This window comes from Lissotriton vulgaris, chromosome 10 (assembly GCF_964263255.1).
Source record: "Lissotriton vulgaris chromosome 10, aLisVul1.2, whole genome shotgun sequence".
In the NCBI taxonomy this organism is placed as follows: domain Eukaryota; kingdom Metazoa; phylum Chordata; class Amphibia; order Caudata; family Salamandridae; genus Lissotriton; species Lissotriton vulgaris.
In genome coordinates, this window is record NC_141698.1 from 7,532,718 (window position 1) to 7,554,531 (window position 21,814).

Sequence of the window (21,814 nt, forward strand, 5' to 3'; positions counted from 1 at the left end):
GGACTTCGGTGCTGGAGCTGCTCAGGGTCGGGGCTTCTCGGACCCCAAAGCACTCACCAGAGGATCCTTCGGCGGTCGTGCTGGATAGAAGTCGTGCAGTTCGGATGATGGCCGGTCCCTCGAGGTCTCGTCGCACCTACGGTTCTCAGCTTAGCTGTAGAGGTAGGTAGAGGTCAGAGGTGCCAGGGAAGCCGGGTCTCGTCGTGCTGGTCGGTCGGATTCCGGAGGAAGGACGTGCAGCAAACCGCAGTGTTCTTAGATGGTGCCTGCGGATGCAGGGTGACTACACCTTAGCCACAAGGGAGACATCTTAAGAAGAAGTCGAGAGTTCCTTTCGTAGAAAGTAGTATCTTGATTCAAAGATGATCTGATTTGGAAGGGTCCCCACTCCTGCCTTTATCCTAAAGAAAGGGGTGGGTACGCGACTAGGTCCTGCCCTAGGGGTGGGACCAGGAAGGGGGGTGGTTACACCCCTCTCCCATGCCGGACTTTCCCCAGCTCAGGGGCTGGTGTGCCCCTGGAACTGGTTCTAGCCGGCAGATGCGTAGTGAGCACCGGGGTGCCACTTGCAGTCACCTTCCTGTAAACCCCTGCCTACCCAGGATACACAAAACCCTGTCTGGGATGGTGCTAGCACCGCCCCTGACAGGAAACCCTTTGTCCAAGCTCCCCTCGCTGGAAGGACTCCCAGCTGCAGGGGGTCAGACTCGTGTCTTTGGTGGCAGCATCCATTTTGTGATGCTGAGGCTTGAGTTAACTTTAACCGGGGTTCACAGTTACATACATGTCGTGTCCCTCTAGAAGGGTGGAATGCTAACCCCGTCGCCAGAATTGGCGAGGGGTTAGTATTCCAATTCGTATGACACCTTACTCGACATGTTTTGATAAAGCGATACCAAAGATAGCATTTAACCGCGAGGATTATAATGCACTTAAGAGTATATGGTATGCGTAATCATGGAACAGCTATTAGGACTTGGTTCCACAAGCTGCAAACGGGCTCAGCTCATGCCAGAGCACCATCTCACACGATTCCAAGCACTCTGCCTTCAGGATTGTTAAGGCCTGCCATAGGAGTGACTGATAGGAATCAGTGTGTCCATTTTAGGGTTAGATATAGGTATACTATATCGAAAGCAAGGGGTGATTACACCACCTTGCCCCAGCTGTCGTGCAGCCAGTTGTGTCAGATTTAGATGGCCAGCCAGGGGTGGCATAATACATGCTGCAGCCCCTGGTAGGCCCTGGGTACACCTATGCCCTGAGTTACAGGGTCTGATAAGGTTGCCCAGTACCAATTGGTAAATGCACCTAAGGTACACGTTGTAATTTAGTGAGAGAACAGCTAGGCTGTGGGTCTGATTAGCAGGCCCACAGCCAGAGAAAGTCGTAAACCAGTGAAACAAAAGCAAGAAATCCCCGGGCCCCGATGGCTTCTTTGCGGCTTTTTATAAGACGTTCTGCCAGCAAGTGGCTCCCCTGCTGCAGGACCTGTTCAACACCTTCCATCAGGCCGGGACTATTCCCCCCGAAATGCTGGAGGCGGCAATATCGGTGATACCCAAAGCAGGGAGAGACCCCACCCGATGCAGCTCATACAGGCCTATCTATTGAATGTGGACCTGAAGTTGTATACAGGTATCATCGCGAGCCGGCTGGCACCATACATGCAGCAACTGATCGACCCTGATCAGGCCGGCTTTATCCCTCAGCGGCAAACGAGCGACAACACCAGACGCGTCCTCCACCTTATAGAGGCCGGTTCACGCACAAGACCGGGTTGTATGCTTCTTGCCATTGACGCCGAGAAGGCATTCGATCGGGTGCACTGGCCCTATCTCGAGCACATACTCCAAAGATTCGGTCTTTAACTGCTACAGACAGCCCACGGCGACGGTACGGGTTAATGGCCATACCTCACCGCGTCTCCCGATCGGCAGGGGAACCAGACAGGGTTGCCAACTCCCCTCTCCTGTTTGCGCTATACATGGAGCCGATGGCACAAAGGGTCAGGCATCATCCTCGTATTCGGGGCATCCCCTTTGGGGGAGACCCACACAAGATCAGCCTGTATGCAGACGACATCTTGCTTTCCCTGATGGACCCAATGCAATCCCTGCGGGCCCTTCTGGTAGAACTACACTACTTCGCGCAGGCCTCGGGTTTTAAAATCAAAGTAGACAAGTCGATGGCCCTAAATGTGTCCCTATCCGCCGACGTTCTAGCAGATGCCAAATCCGAATTTGACCTGCAGAGGGCTGCTTCCACGGTTTCATATCTAGGGGTCCTGCTGGCGCCTACGGTGCGGGGCACGGCCGAAGCCAACTATGCCAAACTGAGCACGCAAATTAATGAGACACTGCGAAAGTGGAACCGACTCACGCTTTCCTGGCTCGGACGCGTGGCGGCGATCAAGATGACTCTCTTGCCGCAGATTCTTTACATATTTCAGACCCTTCCGCTACGCCCGCCGACGGGTTGGCTTCAGAAGACCCAGGCGGACTTGACGCGCTTTGTCTGGAACGGGCGCCGTCCCCGCTTTAAGCAGCGAATAGCATCTCTCCCACCGGCACATGGGGGCGTCGGTCTGCCGGACCTCATCCTGAACTTCCAAGCAGCACAGCTGCGTACACTAGTGGAATGGTACCAACTTGAATCCAGTTAACATTGGCTCTATCAGGACCAGGCGGTGGCTGGCCGCCCCCTTTAGGGTGTACCCTTCCTCCCGCGGTGTCACAGACCCCCTAACCTTTATGCATCATACATCACGAGTCCTGTGATGAGTCTGGGATCAGGTGGCGGTCCGGAATGAACTCACCTCGTTCCCCTCCCCGCTGACGCCCATATTCGGGAATCCAGACTTCACGCCGGGCTTAGACCCGCAGGCCTTCAAAACATGGAGGACCACTCCCTGCAGGGAAGTGGGGCATATGTTCAACCTGGAGGGAGTGCTCTCCTTTCAGAAAGTGAAAGAGGAGTATGGGGTACAGGAGGCGGATCGACTCCCTTACCTGCAGGTCCGGCACTGGGTCTTACACCCCTCCATTCGACCGGGTGCGCAAAGATTCCTCGCGCCATATGAGAAAGGTCTTCTCACGCGCACGTCAGAGAAGAAACTACTTTCAGACCTCTACCAACACCTACGCCTCACTCACATATACACCTACCACCCCGGGAGGGCTAGATGGGAGGAAGACCTCGGGAGGCAACTCTTTTCAAGTGAGTATCCAGGTCATCATCTGTGAGATAGATGTCATCGACATAAGATAATGCCTCATCATCATACTTTGTAGTAACTCTGTTACTCTTGCTGAGAATAATCCTGGGCTATTCTTGAATCCCTGTGGGGGTCGACAGAAATTTTTCGTTGACCCCATTATTGAGAAAGCGGTTAAATACCTGCTTTCGGGTGCAATGTTTTGACAAAAGAATCCATTAGAAATGTCTAATGTTGTTTTGTATTTTTTGCGAACTATGTTATTCATTAGTGCCGCACTGTGCAAATTTTGTACCAAAAATGTCTTGCAACATGAGTTAAGGTGTCTGTAGTCCAAGACTAGACGATATGAATCTTCTGGTTTGGAGACAGGAAACAAAGGATTGTTCATCTTAGAGGTGCATGTTTCAATCACCCCTTGGTATTCAAGTTGATCTACGATCTCCCGGACTTGTTTTTTAGCTTCTTGCTTAATTGGGTACTGTCTTTGTGCCGTTGGTTGACATTTTAACTGGATTTTGTGAGGAGGAGAGTCCTCATCCCATCCTACATGATTTTTATATAATGCAGGAGCTTGAGCTACTGCCCATTTTCTTGCATATGTGTATTTTCTATGAATTGGAATATGAATTGAGAAGGCAGGCATAATCATTTCTTCGCCATGAGGGCACTCCCTCACAAACTCTTGTGGCCAGTCTTTCTCAGCTAATAGGATGTCATAGCCAGTGAGAGTGGTGATGACTAACCCTGCCCCCCACTGGCGTCACATGGGCCGAGAAGCACGGACTAGGAGGGTTTAGAGGCGGATGCTGCTGGGGAGAGTGTGGACTGGCCTCGCAGGTCCCCGACCGCCTCCACAGCGATTTCCACGGCCGCCACTGCGCTGGAAGTTAGTCTGCGGCGTGTGGCTGGCAGCACGTGTGGGGACGCCCATTCCTTGGCCACGAAGGAGCGAAAGGCACCCGTTTGCTGGCGCGGGGCCGAGAGGCCCAAGGACTTGGCCGTAGCCCTGGAGTCCTTAAAGTGCTCAAGCGCATGGTCTGCCTTGTATCCAAAAAGGTGACGGCCATCAAACGGCATGTCCTTCAGTGTGTTATAGACATCGGCCGAAAAGTTGGCGGACCTCAACCAGGCGTGGCATCTAACCGTCACCGTCGTTGCCATCGCTCTACTTAGTGAGTCGGTGGTATCCAGCCCACACTGGATAGAATATTTGGCTGCATCTCGGCCCTCCACAAAGGCTTGGCCGAGTTTGGCCATTACCTCCAACGGACACTCTGGCAGCACTTCCGCAACCGTCTCCAACAGAATGTGGGTGTAGTGGCCCAAGAGGCATGCAGTGTTGGAAGACCGCAGTCCCAGACTAAGGGAGGAGAAGATCTTTTTTCCGTACTGCTGGTACCTCTTGGATTCCCCGTCCGGCGAAGCAGACCGTAATGCTGTCTGGGAATTGGATGCCTGGATGACCAGGCTCTCGGGGTGGGGTGGGTGGACAGGAAACATGGGTCGCCTGGAGCCGGGTGGTGGCGTCTGGCCACGTTCCTATCTACGGGCGAACCTGTAGCGGGCCTGGACCAAGTGCCCAAAAGAACGTCGGTCAAGGCCTCATTAAAGGGCAGCAGAGGCTCGGCCGAGCTTGACTGCGGTTTAAGGACCTCAGTGAGGTTAGTCCTCACGGCCGCGACAGGGAGCTCAAGGCCCAAGGCCTTGGCAGCCCTCATCAACACCACACTCTAGGTTGCCCCCTCCTCCGAAGCCACGGTAGGAGGAGAGACAAAACCAGTGTCTGGAGAGGTGTGCAGACCACTGGCCTCCCCAAGTTCCCCTGTCCAGTCCTCCTGAGACTGACACTCTCGGGTCAGAGGGTCCTCAGACCCCTCCAAATCCTTTTCATCACCCATCTCCTGATACTCAGGGGTTTCAATTAATGGGGCCGGTTCATTGAAGTAAAACTCCCCAAGCGCCGTCGAGAGCTGCGCCCAGCAGCGCCGTTCCGACGTCGGAACCGGAACGAAGGCGGCATCGGGGACTGCGCGGCCCGAGGACGGCGCCGGAGGCGACACCTGACGGACTGACGCCAGGGGGGGTCGTAAGGTCCACCGGCGACGACCCAGATCCCGAAGCGGGTCCAGTGGGGTCCTGCGGCGCCGGGCCCGAAGGCGCCGGCTGTAGGAGAGTGGGGTCTGCAATCCTATGGTCACCCCCGATTTTTGCTTTTTGCTTCACTGGTTCACGACTTTCCCTGGCTGTGGGCCTGCTAATCAGACCCACAGCCTAGCTGTTCTCTCTCTAAATTGACTCACATGTACCTTAGGTGCATTTACCAATTGGTACTGGGCCACCTTATCAGTCCCTGTACAGCATACCTTAGGTATCCAGGGCATAGGTGTACCCAGGGCCTACCAGGGGCTGCAGCATGTATTATGCCACCCCTGGCTGGCCACCCAAATCTGACACAACTGGCTGCACGACAGCTGGGGCAAGGTGGTGTAATCACCCTTTGCTTTAGATATAGTATCCCTATATCTAACACTAAAATGGACACATGTATTCCTATCAGTCACTCCTATGGCAGGCCTTAACAATCCTGAAGGCAGAGTGCTTAAAATTATGTGAGATGGTGCTCTGGCATGAGCTGAGCCCGTTTACAGCTTGCGGAACCAAGAACTAATAGCTGTTCCATGATAACGCATACCATATACTCTTAAGTGCATTATAATCCTCGCGGTTATTTGCTAACTTTGGTATCGCTTTATCCAAACATGTCGAGTAAGGTGTCATACGAATTGGAATACTAACCCTTGCCAATTCTGGCGACGTAGTTAGCATTCCACCCTTCTAGAGGGACACGACATGTATGTAACTGTGAATCCCGGTTAAAGTTAACTCGAGCCTCAGCATCACAAAATGGATGCTGCCACCACAGACACAAGTCTGACCTCCTGCTGCTGGGAGTCCTTCCAGCGAGGAGAGCTCGGACAAAGGGTTTCCTGTCAGGGGCGGTGCTAGCACCATCCCAGACAGGGTTTTGTGTATCCCAGGTAGGCAGGGCTGAGGGGAAGGTGACTGCAAGTGGCACCCCGGTGCTCACTGTGCATATGCCATCTCAAACCAGTTCCGGGGGCACCCCAGCCCCTCAGCTGGGGAGCGACCGGACAAAGGAGAAGGGTGTAACGACCCCCCTCCTGGTCCCACCCATGGGCAGGACCTAGTCGCGTGCCAGCCCCTTTTCTTAGAATAAAGGTAGGAGCGGGCCCCCTTCCCAAATTAGATCATCTTGAATCTTGAACTACTTTCCACGAAAGGAACTCTTGACATTCTCTGAAGACTCTACCTTGTGGCTAAGGAGTAGCCACCCTGCACCCGCAGGCACCACCTAAGCATCGCGGTTTGCTGCACGTCTATCCTCCGGATCAAGACTGACCAGCTTGACGAGACCCGGATTCCCTGGCATCTCTGACCTCTACCTGCATCATCAGCCCAGCTGAGATTCGTGGGTGTGACGAGACCTGAGGGACCGGCCATCTTCTAAACCTGCACGACGCTTAACCAGCACGACCGCCGAGGGATCCTCGAGTGAGTGCACTGGGGTTTGAGAAGCCCCAACCCAGAGCAGCTCCAGCACCGAAGTCCAACCCCCCCAGCATCCACGAGATCTGCGTGGGGCCCTTCTGCTCTTTGTTGCTTGCCACGTTGTCCGGCCACTTGCCCGTTGGCTAGTAGCCCTCCTGACGACGTACCACGACGTTTTCACCGCTGGTCTGGTTGCTCCAGACTGGCCCTTGCTCACTCCCAAAAGAGGAGCACCCCGGACCCTCCTGGTCCACTCCAGACGCCATCTTGACTCCACTGCGTGGGCTTGCCTTTGCCAAGGCTTGTTGCTCCAATCCTGGTTCCAGCATCGCCGACAGCAGACACCCTCGTGGGACAGCTCGCACCTCCAGCCTGGTCGCCGACAACGCCTCCTTACCCGTGTGACTGCAGAGTCCAGCGTCGCCCACTCACCTGATCGCGGTGACCTCATCCGGTGCCATCCTGGTGCCCACACAATCACTGGCTAGTGATTAAGAACTGAGTCCCCTCTGCTTTCAGGTCATCTCCATCACCGATCCAGGCTTGGATCACACCGAACATCTTCACTGGTCGCCTGCCAGCAACAACTTTTTTCAGGCTCTATAGACTACAACGAGGATTCCCGACGTCTTTTGAACCCTATGCAGCCGCAGCCCCTGGGCTAGGTAACCAGAGCATTTCGGTGCTCCAACGCAGGTTCACTATCCAAGTTGTGAGAAGGTGGCCCGATATGCAGCGTTCGCTATTCTAGCGACCACTATGTATCGTTCCAACGACCCTTATGGTGATTGGTTGTAAGTCAACCTTAGACCAGCTATCCTAGTAGCGTGGATACGAGTAGTCTTCGGGCTAAACTCTAGAGGGCGTATTAAGCCAGCTGTAATACCATCACATACCCCTTGAACACCAAGTGAAAGGACACCACACAAGTGTTATGAAAATAAACAGTATATTTATTAGAATCACAACAGCCCTGTACTCTTTATGAGGACAGGGTACTAAGCACAGAACAAAAGCTCTTAGAAAATACTTCAAGTGCACAATTTTAAAACAAGTGCCCGAGGGCACGGGAAGTTTAGTGGTCTCGGGCGGACCCGATAAGGCAAGTCGGAAGCGAGGGACTCGGGACCCTAGAGTAAGGAGGCTATGCAGGCACCGAAATGCCGAAGTTACCTAGCCACGAGGGCTGCGGCTGCACAAGTCTTACAGGCGTCGGGGGTCTTCGCTGACGAGCCAGGAGCCGGAAGAAAAGGAGTTGCTGGCCGGCGACCAGTGATGAATAGTTCGTAGAGATCCAAGCCTGGATCAGTCGTTGATACCTGAAAGCAGAGGGGACCAAGTTCGTACTACTAGCCAGTAGTCAGAGGGTACCAGGAAGGCACCGGGTGGCCGTCACCTCGACTAGGTGAGTGGGCGACGCTAGGCTCAGCAGTCACACGGACCAGGAGGCGTTGTCGGCGACCAGGATGGAGGTGCGAGCTGTCCCACGAAGGTTGATGCTGTCGGCGTCGCTGGGCCCAGGATTGGGGCAACAAGCCTTGGCAGATCTCAGGGCCACGTGGTGGGCCTAAGATGGCGTCTTGAGTGGACCAGGAGGGTCCGGGGTGCTCCTCTCGAAAAAGGGAGCAAGGGCCGATCTGGAGCAACCAGACCAGCAGCGTTGGTTGTCGGATGTCGTCAAAGAAGGGCACAAGCCTGCGGCTAGGGACCAGACAACGTGCTGAGCAGCGAGCAGAAGGGCCCCACGCAGATCGTGGAGATGCTGGGAGACTGCACTTCGGTGCTGGAGCTACTCAGGGTCGGGGCTTCTCGGACCCCTAGAGCACTCACCAGAGAATTGCTTCGATGGTCGTGCTGATTAAGAAAGCGTGCAGGTTTTGATGATGGCCGGTCCCTCGAGGTCTCGTCGCACCCACAGATCTCAGCTGAGCTGACGACGTGGGTAGAGGTCAGAGGTGCCAGGGAAGCCGGTTCTCGTCGAGCTGGGCCGTCGGATCCTTGAGGAAGGACTTGCAGCAAACCGCAGAGTTCTTAGATGGTGCCTGCTGATGCAGGGTGACTACTCCTTAGCCACAAGGGAGAAATCTTGAGAAGAGTCTTGAATGTCCTTTCGTAGAAAGTAGTTCATGACTCAAAGATGATCCAATTTGGAAGGGTCCCCGCTCCGGCCTTTATCCTAAAGAAAGGGGTGGGTACATGACTAGGTCCTGCCCTAAGGGTGGGACCAGGAAGGGGGGTAGTTACACCCCTCTCCCCCTGCTGGACTTTCCCCAGGTCAGGGGCTGCGCGCCCCTGGAACTGGTTCTAGCCGGCAGATGCGTAGTGAGCACCGGGGTGCCACTCCGCAGTCACCTTCTCGCAAAGCCCTACCTACCCAGAATACACAAACCCTGTCTGGGACGGTGCGAACACCGCCCTTGACAGGAAACCCTTTGTCCAAGCTCTCCTCAATGGAAGGACTCCCAACAGCAGGAGGTCAGACTCGTGTCTGTGGTGGCAGCGTCCATTTTGTGGAGCTGAGGCTTCGTTTAACTTTAACCGGGGTTCACAGTTACGTACATGTCGTGTCCCTCTAGAAGGGCGGAATGCTGACCTCGTCGCCAGAGTTGGTGAGAGGGCAGCACCCCGATTCGTATGACACCTTACTCGACATGTCTTGATAACGCGATACCGAAGTTACCGATATGATACGCGTTATCATGGAACAGCCATTGGGTCTTGGTTCCGCAAGCTGCAACCGGGCTCGGCTCGTGCCAGAGCCCAATTCACACGGTTCCATGCACTCTGCCTTCAGGATTGTCAAGGCCTGCCATAGGAGTGACTGATAGGAACTCGGGTGTCCATTTTAAGGTTAGGTATAGGGATACTATACCTACAGCAACGGGCGAGTACGCCACGTGGCCCCAGCTGTCGTGCAGCCAGTTGTGTCAGATCTAGATGGCCATCCAGGGGTGGCATAATACATGCTTCAGCCCCTGGTAGGCCCTGGGTACACCGATGCCCTGAGTTACAGGATCTGACAGGGTGGCCCAGTTCCAATTGGGTAATGCACCTAAGGTACACATATCAATTTAGCGAGAGAACAGCTAGGCTGTGGGTCTGATTGGCAGGCCCACAGCCCGAGAAAGTCGTAAACCAGTGAAACAAAAGCAAAAAGTCCGGGTGATCATAGGATTGCAGACCCTACTCTCCTACACAAGTGTCCAGATCCTTTTTCGTTTTAAGTCTACCTGGTCGGATTCGTCCGGAAACAGTAACTTTAGAAATACTAGCCTCCATAGACTTTGTCCCGCATCCCGCGTGAGTGCACACTCTGCACCCGATCTCCCTAGGCCTCCTGCTCCTAACCTTAGGGTTCAGTAGTGTAGTCCTAGCGATCCTGAAGCCTCTGGATCGAGTTACTTACCTGCTAGTATTTCGCATTCCACTTTTAGTGTATATGGTTTTTCGTGCCCCTCGGGCATTTGTGTAAATTGTGCAACTTTTAGTATTTTCGTAAGAGTTTTGTATTGTGCTTAGCTCCCTGACTCAAAGAGTTAAGGGTAGACTTGTTATTAATAAATATCCTTTATTTTTATAACAACTTGTGTGGTGTCCTTTCACTTGGTGTTCAAGGGGTATATGTGATGGTAAAACAGCTGGCAAATGTGAGAAGGTGGCCTGATATGCAGTGCTCATTATTCTAGTGAACACTATGTATCAGTCCAGCAACCCTTATTGATGATTGGTTGTAAGTCAACCTTATAGACCAGCTATCCTAGTAGCGTGGATACGAGCAGTCTAAGGCTAAAGACTCGAGAGGGCGTGTTAAGCCAGCTGTTATACCACACATATACCCCTTGAATACCAAGTGAAAGGACACCACACAAGTGTTATGAAAATAAACAGATATTTATTAAGAATCACAACAGCCCTGTACTCTTTATGAGGACAGGGTACTAAGCACAAACCAAAACTCTTACAAAAATACTTAAGTTAGCACAGTATATACAAATGCCCGAGGGGCACGGAAAACCATATACTCTGAAAGTGGAATGCGAAATTACTAGCAGGTAAGTACAGTACTAATAGGCTTTGGAATCGCTAGGACTTGACTATAGAATCGTTAGATTACTTCTAGGAGACCCAGGGGACTCGGGTGCAGTGTGTGCACTCTCACGCGAGATGCGGGACAAAGTCTATGGTAGCTAGAAATTGCAAAGTTAGTGTTCTCGGGCGAACCCGACCTGGTAGGAGGAAAACGAAAGTGGATTCTGACCCTTGGATAGTGAGGCTATGCTGGGGCACCGAAATGCCGAAGTTACCTAGCCCAGGGGCTGCAGCTGCATAGGACTCAAAAGACGTCGGGAATCCTCGTAGACGGACCAGGAGCCTGGAAGAAAGAAGTTGCTGGCAGGCGACCAGTGAAGAAAGTTCGGTGGATCCAAGCCTGGATCGATGGAAGATGACACCTGAAAGCAGAGGGGACCAAGTTCGAGACTACTAGCCAGTAGTCAGTGGGCACCAGGAGGGCACCGATGGTAGCCACCTCGACTAGGCGAGTGGGTGACGCTGTGATCGCAGATCTCACGGACCAGGAGGCGTTGTCGGCGACCAGGATGGAGGAGCGATCTGTCCCACGATGGATGAAGCTGTCGGCGTCGCTGGACCCAGGATTGGGCAACAAAGCCTTGGCAAATTCAAGCCCACGTGGTGGACTCAAAATGGCGTCTGGAGTGGACCAGGAGGGTCCGGGGTGCCTCTCTTGAAGGAAGCAAGGGCCAGTCTGGAGCAACCAGACCAGCAGCAGTGATGTCGTCGGGCGTCGTGAAGAAGGCCACAAGCCAGCCGGCTAGTAGCCACACAGCGCGGTGAGCACACAAAAGCAGAAGGGCCCCAAGCAGATCGTGGAGATGCTGGAGGGCTGATCTTCGGTGCTGGAGCTGCTCAGGGTTGGGGCTTCTCGGACCCCAAAGCACTCACCAGTGGAGCACACGGTGGGCTTGTTGCAAAGAAGTCGTGCAGTCTTGGCGATCGTCGGTCCCTCGAGGTCTCGTCGCACTCACAGTTCTCAGCTTTGCTGTAGAGGTGAGTAGAGGTCAGAGGTGCCAGGGAAGCCGGGTCTCGTCGAGCTGGGTCGTCGGATTCGTGAAGAAGGGCTTGCAGCAGACCGCAGTGTTCTTAGGATGGTGCCCGCTTGATGCAGGGTGACTACTCCTTAGCCACAAGGGAGAATCTTGAAGAAGAAATCTTGATGTCCTTTCGAAGAAAGACGTGTCTTGATTCCAAAGATGATCTAATTTGAACAGGGGGCCCGCTCCCATCTTTATACTAAAAAAAAAAAGGGGCTGACCCGGTGACTAGGTCCTGCCTATGGGGGGGGGACTAGGAGGGGGGTGGTTACACCACTCTGCCATGCCAGACTTTCGGCAGGCCAGGGGCTGGTGTGCCCCTGGAACTGGTTCTGACCGGCCTATGCGTAGTGAGCACCGGGGTGCCACTCAGCAGTCACCTTCCTGTAAAGCCCTGCCTACCCAGGATACACAAAACCATGTCTGGGACGGTGCTAGCACCGCCCCTGACAGGAAACCCTTTGTCCAGGCTCCCCTCGCTGGAAGGACTCCCAGCTGCAGGGGGTCAGACTCGTGTCTGTGGTGGCAGCATCCATTTTGTGGAGCTGAGGCTTCGTTTAACTTTAACCGGGGTTCACAGTTACATACATGTCGTGTCCCTCTAGAAGGGTGGAATGCTAACCCCGTCGCCAGAATTGGCGAGGGGTTAGTATTCCAATTCGTATGACACCTTACTCGACATGTTTTGATAAAGCAATACCAAAGATAGCATTTAACCGCGAGGATTATAATGCACTTAAGAGTATATGGTATGCGATATCATGGAACAGCTATTAGGACTTGGTTCCGCAAGCTGCAGACAGGCTCAGCTCATGCCAGAGCACCATCTCACACGATCCCAAGCACTCTGCCTTCAGGATTGTTAAGGCCTGCCATAGGAGTGACTGATAGGAATCTGTGTGTCCATTTTAGGGTTAGGTATAGGTATACTACACCTACAGCAAAGGGTGATTACACGACTTTGCCCCAGCTGTCATGCAGCCAGTTGTGTCAAATTTAGGAGGCCAACCAGGGGTGGCATAATACATGCTGCAGCCCCTGGCAGCCCTGGCTACACCTATGCCCTGAGTTACAGGGTCTGATAAGGTGGCCCAGTACCAATTGGAAATGTACCTAAGGTACATGGAATCCATTTTAGAGAGAGAGCAGTAGGCCTGGGGTCCTGATTGGCAGGGTCCCAGGTCGACTATGTCCAAAAACCAGCTAAAACACAGGGCAAAAAGTTGGGGGCAACCATAGTCAGGAGGTACCTTCCTACAAGCTGGTCTATAAGGTTGACTGACAACCAATCATCAATAAGGGTCGTTTGGTATGATACACAGTGATCACTAGAATAGTGAGCACTATATATCGGGCCAACTTCTCACACCGGCGACGTCAGGACCATGGGGCCCTGCGCCGGCAGGCTTGAAGGCGCTGGCGGCGTCGGGGCCGAAGCACTCGTCGGCGTCTGGGCCGAAGCCCCTGATCCGCTAGGGGCCTCAGACGGGTCCGTTGGGCCCGAAGGCGCCGCGGAACCAGTCGAGGAAGAGGTTCCTCATGGCCATTAGGAAGCGCTCTATCTCCCCCGGCGTCGCGTCTTGCCCACGGACCGGAGGGTGTGGAGCAGGCCGCAACTCCGGCGGAGCCGCGTGGGCGGTGTCACCCGAACCCCCGGCCGCGTCGCGAGAGGGTCGGGTGGAGTCAGAAGAGCGATGATGCCTCTTCGACTTCTTGTGTTTCTTACCGGATGACGACTTCGACCCAGAGGAGTGGTACCTACTCTCGGAGCTGTGGTGGCTCCGGGCCCGCGACCTGTCCCTCGACCTCCTGTGGGACCGGGACCTCTAGCGGCGCGGGGCCGACTACCGGAGTTAAAGTCGCCTGCGGGACCGCTCCCGCCTGGCTTTCGAAGAGAGGGCCCGGCAGTCGGACCAGGCCTTGTCGTCGTGGTCGACGCCTAGACAAGTTAGGCACAGGTGGTGAGGATCCGTGACCCACATTGAGCGGTCGCAATCCTCGCAGTGCTTGAATCCGGGCATCCCTATGGCACCGATCAGAGTCATAAGACTTCGATAAAGATCAAAAGAGATCCAAAAAGTTAGTCAAAAATTGACTACGGGTGACTGCTTTTTCCAGATCTGCGCTTGCTGGCGCGGAAAAAAGAAGAACTGACGTCAACGCGCGGAGGCGGCGTCTAAGTACTCCGACAACGTCATCATGGCGCCCACGACACCAGACGCGGAGCCGCAGACGACGCCTACCGATGCGCAAGGGTACTGCTACGCAAAAATTTCCAGATCCAGTCTGACGCCTGGGGATATTCGATGGTAAGGAATCTATCACTAACGTGTCTCTTTCAAATATATGATTCGTGAGGCCCCTAGGGCAGAATTGTATTTGTGCAACTTATAGTATGCTTAATGAGTAACTTGTAACGTATCTCGAACTCTGACCTCAAAGAGTGCAGAGGGGTTGTGTTAGTAATATACCTTGAGTGGTGTCCTATCATTTGATAGTCAAGGGATCATAATTGGTAAAACAGCTGACTTCACATGCTCTCTGAAGTCTTCGCGTATGACTGCTGGTCCATGCTACCACTAGGATAGCTGGTCTATACGGTTGGCTTTACAACCATCACCATAAGGGTTGTTTGGACTGATGCAGGGCGCCCACTAGAATAGTGGACATCACATATCAGGCCAACTTCTCACATGCAGCAGCCTGGGTATCGTGTAAAACCTCCTAAAATTCTTCCTGTCTTCCTCAGACAGCTATTGTTTAGATGAGTCCATCAAAGCATGGATGTATCTACCAGTCATACAGGTAGCATTCGTTGATTTTAATGCCATGTTTGCAGAGGAGAACACCTTCTTGGCAGATTGATCAAGCCTCTTTGATTCAGTCAGCTGGAACTTGAGGGAAAGTTCCCGAAGATCTCTTTGAACATGCAGCTTGAATTACTAAGCTCTCTGGAGAAGGATGAGCCGATAAAAACTCTGGGTCCCCAGCAGCCAACCTGTATCTTCTTGCAATAGACCTGGAAACTGCAGGCACAGAATGAGGTTTGCCAAACCTCCAGCACAGGCTCAAGAATTGCCTCATTGAATGGCAGTAGAGGCTCAACAACTGAGGAAGTTGAATGGAGAAACTCTGTTAACAAATTTGACTCAAACTCAGTAGTAGCGACTTGAATGTCCAATAATTCAGCTGCCTTTTTAACTACCACATGATATGGTGCTACATCTTTAAAAGGTGCATCAGACCTCTCTCAATTCAGCAAAGCACTCATCTGAATCATGCAGTTCACCTTCCTCCATTTCTTCACAATACCTTTCCTCTTCTAAGACCCTCTGGGCTTCTCTCCTGGATCTTATCCGCGGCACATGCGTCTATGGAGCCACAATCTGATTCGGAGCCGGCGTCGTGCACGGATCCAATGGCGCCGCTTGTGCCGAACGAGGCCGAACAGAAGGTGCCGGTGAAGATGGAAACTGCGTCAGAGCTGGGAAACTCCAAGACGCTGCCGTCGGAAGGAACGGCATAAAAGGGACCTGGGCATAGGCTTGAGAAACTCCCAAATTGAAAGCTAATGGACCCATGGGACCTGCAGGTGCACCAGAGGGGTATATAGCCCTGTGAAAGACACCATACATAGCATTAAGATAATGCGATCAGTCTTGTCCTGGAGCTGGAAATGGAGGGTAAGCATCCCGGGACGGACTCCGAAGCACGTGTTCCTGAATTCAGGCCAGCCGGCGCTGATGTCGGAACTTCTTCTGGAGTAACCTGCTCTTCCAGCACAGTGTGTTCTTGATCTGGAGCCGGAGAAAGAACCGAATCCGGTGATGGATCGGCGATCAATGCAGAGAAGCTTCAGGCAAAGCCGACTTTTCTGGTGAAGCTGGAATCGATAACGAAGGAGACACAATCTTTTCTGCGACGTCGAGGCGAGGTCGATCTCGGCGCCGCTTCTTTATCCAATCAATGTTTTGAAGAGGGCTTCTTCTTCCTATGTTTCTTCGGCTTCGAGTGTCCCGACATCTACTTCGAGCCCAACCTCGACTCGGAACGATACCTCTACCTCTACCTCCTCCTAACTCTTCTTTTCCTTCCTCATTTTGGCCATAAAAAGCTTCACTTCTCTCTCCTTTAATGCCTTAGGATTCCCATTCCTGAAGCATGGACATACATCGACATCGTGGTTGGAAGACAAGCACCAAATACAATCTTCGTGCGGGTCAGTAATGGACATCTGTTAACCGCACTTCCTGCAGGGCTTGAACCCAGATTTCCTCGCAGACATCTTCGAAGGAAACTAGAGAAACACAACAAAACAGCTAGAAATACAAAGTAACTACGGAGAGTCCCAAAAATACGTTGGCGTCTACGGCGCGGAAAAAGGGAACTAACATCACGCCGGCAAGGCCCTGTTATGGATCCAGTGACGTCACCGGGGTCGCGAGCAGAGTCGTACCCTTCGTGACGTCGTCCATGACCTCGCCAGCGTGGAGAGCTACAAAAATTTCAAAATGGCTGCTGCGCAGGGGATATTCACAAGGTGAAGAATCCACTGGCAGATGTATCCATCAGAAAAACATTTACTCACCTTGTGAGAAGTTGGCCTGATATATGATGCTCACTAGTTCTAGTGATCACCTTGTATCAGTCCAAACAACCCTTATGGTGATTGGTTGTAAGTCAACCTTATAGACCAGCTATCCTAGTAGCGTGGACAAAAGCAGTCTTTAGGCTAAACTCTTTATGGCATGTGAAGCCAGCTGTTTTACCACATATAACCTTTGAATACCAAATGAAAAGGACACCACACAGGTAGTTATGAAAATAAACAGATATTTATTAACTAACATACACCTCTGAACTCTTTATGAGGTCAGAGGGCTAAACACATGACAATACTCAAACGGAAATAAGAGTTTGCACAATATTTACAAGTGCGCCCTAGGGGCACGGCAAACCATATACTCAAAACAATGGAATGCGAGGAAGGAAAGTACTGTAAGGAGATCCAGAGGCTGGAGGATCGCTGGGACTACGCTACAAACTAGGTAAGTAAGGAGCAGGAGGCCCACGGGACTCACGTGCAGAGTGGAAACTCTCACGCGGGATGCGTACCAACGTCTATGGATCGTACAGTTTAGAAAGTTACGGATTCCGGACGAACCCGGCTGGATGGAGGGAAAACAACAGTGGACCTGAACACTAGGATAGTGTACACAGACTTCAGCACCTAGAAGCTTTAGTTACCTAACCCACAGGCTGCGGGTGCATAGGGCTGAAGTTGCATCGGGTTTGCTGCGTTGACCCCGGTGATGCCTGAAACAAGGAGTTGCTGGCAGGCAGCCAGATGGAGGAGTCCGGTGGTTCCAAGGATGGAACTAGGAAGAAGGAGTCCTGAAAGGGAAGGGGACAGAGTCTCGGTCCCTAGCCAGTGACGGTGCTGGAACCAGGAGGGAACCAGATGCTGTCGCCGCAGTCAGGTGAAGGAAGGGTCGCTTCTCTCTGTAGCTGCGCGGACCAGGAGCTGCTCTTCACGGCCAGGCTGGAGGCACGAGCTGTCCCACGTAGTCTGCTGCTGTTGGCGGTGTCGGATCGTCGATCTGGACAACAGGCCTTGGCTAATGCAAGCCATGCGGTGGAACAAAGATGGCGTCTGGTGCGGACCAGGAGGGTCCGGGGTGCTCCTCTTTTACAAGGAAGCAAGGGCCAGTCTGGGGGACCAGACCAGCAGTGTTGGATTTTTCGGATCGTCGTCTCAGAGGTCTCGAGTCAGCCGGCAAGTGACCAGACAACAGGAAGAGCAGCAACCAGGCAAAAGGGCCCCACGCAGATCTCGTGGATGCTGGTCTTTGGTGCAGGAGCTGCGTCGGTGTGGGGCTTCTCGGACCCCAATGCACTCACTCGAGGATCCCTCGGCGGTCGTGCTGGAAGCGCTGTGCAGGTTTTCACAAGATGGCCGTCTCCACGTTGCTCGTCGCACCCATGGGTCCCAGCTGTGCTGTGGATGTGGGTAGAGGTCAGAGAGGTCTGGAGGTCCGGGTCTTGTCGAGCTGGGTCGTCGGATTCCGGGATGGAAGGACTCTGCAGCAAACCGCACAGGAGCTTGATGGTGCATGCGAAGCAGGATGGTCACTCCCTGACCATAGGGGACATTCTTCAGTCTTCTGGATTCAGGAGGTCGAAGGTCAAGAGTTCTTCGTGGAAGTTGTCAAGATTAATCTGATTTGGAATGGGTTCGGCTCCTACCTTTATTCAGCTAAAGGGGGCTGCACTACGACTAGGTCCCTCCTCTGGGTGGGACCAGGAAGGGGGGTAGTTACACCCCCTTTCCTTTGTCCGGTCCTGCGCCAGCTCTGGGGCTGGAGTGCCCCAGGAACTGGTTTGGACCGGCATATGCACAGGGACACCTTGTGTGCCCCAGGCAGGTCTCATTCCTTTCAGCCCTGTCCTACCTAGGATACACAAAACCCTGTCTGGGGTGGTGCTAGCACCTCCCAAGGCAGGAAACCCTTTGTCCAAGCCTCCCTCGCTGGAAGGACTCCCAGCAGCAGGAGGTCAGACTGGTGTCTGTGGTGGCAGCATCCATTTTGTGATGCTGAGGCTCGAGTTAACTTTAACCGGGGTTCACAGTTACATCCATGTCGTGTCCCTCTAGAAGGGTGGAATGCTAACCCCGTCTCCAGAATTGGCGAGGGGTTAGTATTCCAATTTGTATGACACCTTACTCGACATGTTTTGATAATGCGATACCAAAGTTAGCAAATAACCGCGAGGATTATAATGCACTTAAGAGTATATGGTACACGTTATCATGGAACAGCTATTAGGACTTGGTTCCGCAAGCTGCAAACGGGCTCAGCTCATGCCAGAGCACCATCTCACATAATTCCAAGCACTCTGCCTTCAGGATTGTTAAGGCTTGCCATAGGAGTGATTGATAGGAATGTATGTGTCCATTTTAGGGTTAGATATAGAGATACTATATCTAAAGCAAAGGGTGATTACACCACCTTGCCCTAGCTGTCGTGCAGCCAGTTGTGTCAGATTTGGGCGGCCAGCCAGGGGTGGCATAATACATGCTTCAGCCCCTGGTAGGCCCTGGGTATTATTTATTTATTTATTTTATTTATTTTCAGAGTTTTATATAGCGCGAACAAGATCTTTGCAGATATCAGAGCGCTTTACATAGACGGGTACATGAGGGAACAAAGTCAAATAGGTAGGTCGATAGTTCACACAGTACAGAAGTACACCTATGCCCTGGATACCTAAGGTATGCTGTACAGGGACTGATAAGGTGGCCCAGTACCAATCAGTAAATGCACCTTAGGTACATGCTTGTCAATTTAGAGAGAGAACAGCTAGGCTGTGGGTCTGATTAGCAGGCCCACAGCCAGGGAAAGTCGTAAACCAGTGAAGCGAAAAGCAAAAATCGGGGGTAACCATAGGATTGCAGACCCTACTCTCCTACACACCTGCTTACAGGAAATGTCCCAGTGCTGAATCTAGGCATCCATCACATAGTTAGAAAGAGTAACAAAAATAACTTAACTGCAATTTATTGAAAAAGCCTATTCATTCAGATGTACTGTATTTGCTAAGTGTTTCATACTACTGCTCCCCTGTAAATCAAAGTACAATTCCTATTGCATTTTCAAACTGTTCTATGTCCAGTAACTTATTACTGAAAGTATTTAATGCTTACGTGTACCAGGCTTGTTTGGTTCTAGAAATGAACAGTATATATTTTATACAAAAACACTTGGCCTAGAGTTCAGTTCTTGAGTATGTCAATTAATTTGCTGACTGAGTGCGTACGTCACAAGCTTAACACTGTCCTCTAATACTGCCTTACTGCTCGGCCAAGCTACCACGATTAGAGCGTAAGGTTCTATCTAACTTTAACCTCTGCCTACCTCTGGGGACCCTTGGACTCTATAAACACTTTACCTCATTTTGGTGTAGTATATATAGAGCTAGTTTCTTACACAGCTTCCTACAGGAGGGCTCCAGCAAAGAATTCGGATTCATAATCCGGCAGTCGGATCACAACTTGAAGTCGTGGTTGGGTTCCAGGGAAAACAGGCACAGTCAGCAGAAACCGCAAGCTTTGAAACCGGGCATCCCTACAAGCACCAGGAGTCGAGGGCTCAAAACGATGTCGACAAAAGTCGCTGAAAAAAAGTCTGTCAAAAAGTGACTGAGGTACCACTCTCCCCAGATCTGCGCTGGCTGGCATGGAAAAAGAAAGAATTGACGCCAGCGCGCAAGGGTGGCGTCTAAGTAGCTACCGCGACGTCATCCCGGCAACCACGACGCCAACGAGAAACATGGAGTCGATTGATGCCACCTTTCGATGCACAGGGGTACTGCTGACAAGAAAATTGCAGGATGCAGTCTGACCCCTGGGGGTAATTCTAAGGTAAGGAATCTATAACTAATTGTCTCCTTCAGATGTACACCACATATCATATTCAAGCCACCCCTACCATAGGCTTTAGAGCCCTAAGGCAGGGTGCACTGTGATACATGTGTAGGCATATCTCCATGAGCAGATATGCCCTTGTGATGTACAGTACCATTACTGGGGCATTGCAAATGTTCAGGCAGCCATGTTAAAGGTATGCACTAGTCCTTAAGAGTTACCCAGCTACATAACGGCTGCACTAAAAATAATGGTGTTTGGTATCAAATATCTCATCTCAAATCTATACTGATGCCAGTATCAGAATTACTGTCACATGCAACCCGAGGGCACCTCAGAGGTGCCCCCTGAAAACCTACTAGTCCTATAGCATGAAGCCGACTGGTATCCTACCAGCCTGCCATCACAGACATGTTTCTGACCTCCTGTATGCACATGGTCACTGCTCATGAAAACTTCTGACACAGTCTGACACCTGGGGAAAATTCAAAGGTATGAAATCTGCAGCTACACATCTCAATCAGATTTACTCACACATTTAAGTAACCTCAGGATTAGTTGTGCGGCGTCAGGTTAAAGTCTGTAAAACTGTACTGCAGAAAGTTGAAGAAATTGAAAACAGAAACTTAAGAGGCATAAACAAGCTAAGACTGCATAGGGTCATTGTTGTGCTTGCTGTATTGTTAATTTAAGTCTATACTGTCACATATAACAAAGAAAAGAAAGGCAGAAGCCCACCTTGGAGAACAGACCTGGCCATACCTGGACAAGTCGAGGCTGTGCGGTACTCTGGCCAGGTCGCTGACCAATCCTTTCTTCAGGAAGAGTCGGATAATGTTATTCATGCCGTTGTGCTGTGTCTTGGTAGTTGCAGTGCTGTAGAAGCCAGACGTGGATGGGCAAGACTCCATGATGGTACTAATGATACACATCACTGCTTGTAGCCTGCTCGGAGGAAGCACAAAGGATTACCATGAGAATGAGGGAGTGGACTTCGGGTTACTAACTGACATTCAACACTATCTGCTGAGCTTTACCTGGCATGTTTTTCCGTACTCTCAGTCATAGCTAGTGCTCTACCCAGGGCACCCTTCACTTCGTTCACCAGTGCCACCTGTGCATCTGTACCACTGCCAGCTGCAGCTAAACTGGCCAGAAAGAGTCTTGCCAAGGCTGGAGTATCTTTATCTTCAGCATTCTGGATATGTGGAAGAAGGTGGTCCAAGACAAAAGCCAGCACACTGCAGTCCTGCGTCAAACAGATTCAAAGCATTAATCTAACCCAAAAGCATGACAGCGGCACTACAGATTGCAATCCTACAGTAAAATGAGCCAACACATTCCTGGACAACAAACTCCATTATCAAAACCATAATTCAAAGAAGAATTTCAAGAGCAAGTTACTTACTTTCAGTAACGCCTTATCTGGTAGAAACTATCTAGCTGCAGATTCCTTACCTTAGAATTATCCCCAAGAGTCAGACTGGG

General features: G+C 52.0%; 1 protein-coding gene across 2 annotated transcripts in view; it reads right to left on the reverse strand.

Moving 5' to 3' along the window:
- Positions 1-21,814, reverse strand: part of HUWE1 (HECT, UBA and WWE domain containing E3 ubiquitin protein ligase 1) — a 1,800,886-nt gene that overhangs the window by 853,274 nt on the left and 925,798 nt on the right. Inside the window, exons 46-47 of one of the 2 annotated variants that reach the window (XM_086940169.1) lie at positions 21,364-21,575; positions 21,065-21,271 (exon numbers count right to left, since the gene is read on the reverse strand). In XM_086940169.1, the coding sequence (XP_086796295.1) occupies positions 21,065-21,271; positions 21,364-21,575 (419 nt within the window). The remainder of the gene's footprint in view (positions 1-21,064; positions 21,272-21,363; positions 21,576-21,814) is intronic. The other variant, XM_086940170.1, reaches the window with a different exon arrangement.